Source organism: Triturus cristatus, chromosome 10 (assembly GCF_964204655.1).
Source record: "Triturus cristatus chromosome 10, aTriCri1.1, whole genome shotgun sequence".
Classification (NCBI taxonomy): Eukaryota; Metazoa; Chordata; class Amphibia; order Caudata; family Salamandridae; genus Triturus; species Triturus cristatus.
The window spans coordinates 1,172,933,160-1,172,937,323 of NC_140593.1; the positions used below are offsets into that span (position 1 = coordinate 1,172,933,160).

At 41.9% G+C, this 4,164-nt stretch overlaps 1 protein-coding gene across 1 annotated transcript; it reads right to left on the minus strand.

Moving 5' to 3' along the window:
- Window positions 1-1,206: 1,206 nt before the first annotated feature.
- On the minus strand, window positions 1,207-2,145 carry LOC146796900 (olfactory receptor 1f45-like). Its single transcript, XM_085631433.1, has one exon. The coding sequence runs from the start codon at window positions 2,143-2,145 to the stop codon at window positions 1,207-1,209; it is 939 nt and encodes a 312-aa protein (XP_085487559.1).
- Between the last annotated feature and the right edge of the window lie 2,019 nt (window positions 2,146-4,164).

Below are 4,164 nucleotides of genomic sequence, written 5' to 3' on the forward strand. Positions count from 1 at the left end.
AGTTTCTAGTAAATTTCTCCTATATATGGAACAGTGAGTATTATATGAGTTGCCACGTTGTTTGACCTGTGGATCTAACTATATTGACAGTACCTAGCACTTCGGGACAATTTAGCACTTTATGAAGAATGTGGTAGAAAGGGCTGCAATCTGCAAGTTACAGGAGTTTGAAGGGACATTTATAAAATTAATAGAGGACAGATTACTAGGAGGCATGCTCACATTTCCAGAAGACACATTCCAGCTTTGAAGCTGGGTACAGTTCGAAGGAAAGTTCAAGAAAAAGAGTCTCAGTCTGGGGACCAGCACTTATTTTAACTTTTCAGATTTAGAAACACCACAAGCATTGGAAAAACACATACAGACTAAAGAAAGAGAAAGATGAAAATTACAAAGAGAAAAAGCAGGAACCAGCAAAAGTAACATACAGGGGATAGGTGTGTCTGCTGGTGGATCAAAGATGGATTAGATGGCATCAAGAATACGCTGTATTGGTATTCTACACAATTACTTTCACCATCACTGGATGCAAGGTTCTGAGCAAAACATTGAGCTTAGCACTTATTTATTTTTAGAAATAACCCACTAGCCAGGGAGATGAGTGGTAAAAAGTGAGGTCTTGAGTTATGTTCTGAGAATTAGGAGTGAAGGGACCGGTTTCAAATGAGGGGGAAATGTTACCATAAGAGGTTGGAAAAGAAAGAAACTGAATGTCTTCTTGCAGTCTCCTTTTTTTGAGGATCCCCCGAATTATCTAGTTGATGGTGCTACTGGAGTGGGTATGGTCTAAGACAGGAAGCTTTTCATTAGTGTTGTTAAGTTTGTTTGCCAAACAGAAAATGTAAGATGCCTTCAATTTGATGTTTGTTGGTGCAATAGAAGAACCCTGAGTTTGGGGGAAACATGGTCGTGTTTCCTTTGGCACTTGGTTAGACAACAGCTGCTCCAAAGGCACATTTTAGTGGATGACAGTAGAATATAGGATATACTGCTGAATCATGTCAATGTGTGAGCAGATAGTTACTTGCTTCATTTAGTGGAGACTGATTGTCAAAGAAAAGCACTAATCCTTCTTAGGAGAGTGATCTTAGAACAATGAAGATATTTTTAGCTTTGAGATTAAATGTCATATGTTAATTTTCAAAGAGGGTCACATGTCTTTTGAGGGCCACTGGCATGTCCACTCCAATCCTAAACAAAAAATATTCATTTATTTCTGGAGGAAAATGTTCTCTGTATTGTTTTCTTCAGCGCCTCCTTGACTTCCTTATTCCTAAAGCTGTAGATGAATGGGTTTAACATGGGGGTTATTACAGAATAAACAGCACTTAAAATCCCATCAGATTGTAATGAGCTGCTCAATGTAGGTCGGAAATAAACGCTTATGGCTGTGCCATAAAAGAAGGAAACTACAGTAAGGTGAGATGAACAAGTAGAGAATGCCTTCCACCTCCCTTTCCCTGAATGAATCTTCAGAATTGAGGAGATAATGATTATGTAGGACACAAGTATGAACAGAAAAGGGCCCATAATGATAAGGGTACCCTCTATGAAAATAATAAGTTCATTGGTGGTGGTGTCGCTGCAGGAAAGCTTGAGCAGTGCTGTCACGTCACAGAAGAAGTGGTGGATGTGGTTGTCAGCACAGAAGGACAATCTTGAGATGGTGATGGTGTACAGCAGAGAGTGCAAGGAGCCAGCAAGCCATGATCCAGCCACCAAAGCCTTGCATACCCGGGGGTTCATCACCTCAGTGTAGTGAAGGGGCTTGCAGATGGCCACCCAGCGGTCGTAAGCCATCACAGCAAGAATAAGGTCATCTGTGATACCCAAGACTGAGAAGAAGAACATCTGCGAGAAGCAATCTGTGAATGAAATGGATCTCACCTCCATCATGAGGTCTGCTAAGAGTCTGGGGACAGTGACAGTGGAGAAACAGATATCAACAAAGGATAGGCTGGAAATAAAGAAATACATAGGAGTATCCAGTTCGGGTTCACATCGAATGATCGTGATAATGAAAATATTCCCCATCAGCGTAACAACGTAGATGATGAGAAAGAGCAAGAAGATGCCTATAGACTTCTGTTGCTGGCCGGTGAACCCCAGGAGAATGAACTCCGTTGTCTGATTATTCGGGTCCATTGAGCGCGAAGGTGGAAACTGGAAGGAAGATGACACAATTAGTACAGAACTGTAACTGTATCTCTGAGCTCATCATCACTACTGCATTATTGTGCCTACACTGTGACTAGTGTTATAATTCTTTGAAAAATCTACATAAATGTCTGTCTATTAGTCCTTAATGTCTGATTGTACAATAACATCATCCTGAGAGTACAAGGCTTCAATTCAGTAAAGTAAAGAGAAGCTCTTGAAGGGTTGTTGCGACAATTGACTCTTACGATAATGTCCTTTCAGGCTATGAGTTGAAGTGTCAAGCCTTACACTCATTTATTTGGAATATCACTCTAGGAATCAATTTTTTGCATATCTTCCCCTCCAGTGGTGTTACCAGATTCATGGCCTCCGCACTTTTTCCTTAGCAGGAACACCCTGAATGATTAAAGATCCACTTCCTGCCTGAGGAGCTCACCCGTCACATCTAAATTAATGTGAGTTATCAGGTAGCGTTGACCAGTCCACCACATCTAATGTAATGTGATCAGAGGATAATGGAGACATTAGACAGGATCTCATGCAGTGGAAGAGTATATCTGTGGTGGCTACCTCAATGATGAATCTACAATAAATTTGCCTGTAAGGGATATTGCAATATTATTATTATCCCTCACCAAATATGTGATGAAAGGATGTGGACTATCAAGATTTCGGGTCTTATTTAAAATTTGCCAGACTGGTTACTCTTTCACAAATGTGGTGGATGTCCCATTTGACATACTGCAAGAGCTTCATAATATATGGTGCTAATAATATGTCGGATGGAAGATCCACAGCATTTTTGACTTTTTCTCCCATCTGCCACATTCTAAATGTGGGTCTTAGAAAGGCACCCATTAAATTAAGTGTAAAATGAGTGGCCATGATATGGTAGCATCACCATTTTTTTGCTGCAACCACTCCACCTCTAGTATACCCAAAGTAATGTGAACTTGTGGTGTACATTGACGTAAGGTATTTGGGCCTCATCTACAAGAAAATGAAGCAGCAAGGTGCCGCAAGCCATTTAGCTGTGCGATGCTGCGTCATTTTCAAAGCACAGGGATGCGTCATATTAACAACAATACGATGCTGTGAGAAGGTGGCCTGATATATGCTGTCCACTAGTTCTAGTGGGCACTTTGTATCAGTCCAAACAACCCCTTATGGTGATAGGTTAAAGACAACCTTTATTGAAAGCTATCCTAGTGGTAGCTATGGAGAGCATCCTTCAGGCTAAGTCTTAAAGGAATGTAAAGCAGCTTGTTTTACCAGTCTATAATCTCTTGAATGATCAAATGAAAGGACAACCACACCAGGTATATATTCAAAATATATGTATTTAAGATAAAACACACCTCTCTAGTCTCTTTATGAGACTGGAGTTCGAAGTACTTAGTTTACAAGTGAGCAAGCATCAGTAATAGCACAAATACATGTTTGGGCCCTAGGGGCGTACCAAACCATATACCAAAAAAATGGTATAAGAAACACGACTGGAATAGACACTAGGCCTATAGCCTGTAGAATCGCTGGGACCCCAAGGAACCACCCAAGGTAGTGACACAGGGGACCCACGGGGACTGTATGCAGTGTGTTATCTTCTATGGGCAATGTCGCGGTTGGAAATTTAAACATAAGGGACACTTCTAATCGAGTCAGGACCAAACCCTTTTGGACTTAAGAAGTTCTAGTGCTAGCACCCACGTGAATACCGGAGTATTTGAGTTACCTCACCCAGGGAAGCCGGGTGCATAGGTGTCTTTTGGTGTCGGGTCGCGTCGTCGATTTTAATGAAAGCCTGCAAAGAACTGCTGCTGCCGTGAAGAGGAGAAGTGTCCGAAGAAATCTAACCCCGGATCTCGAAAGGACGGAACCTGAAAGCTGAGGGTACAGAGTCTGGGTCACTTGCCAGTGACCGAGGGCAGGATGGACCAATGCCCACAGATGTCGGGTGCTTCAGGTGAGTGGATGGGTGTCTTGACTCTTCAGCCACGAGGTCCA

Bases quoted from the DNA above. Each gene is read 5' to 3' on its own strand.
- LOC146796900 (XM_085631433.1), bottom strand. From the start codon at position 2,145: ATGGACCCGAATAATCAGACAACGGAGTTCATTCTCCTGGGGTTCACC.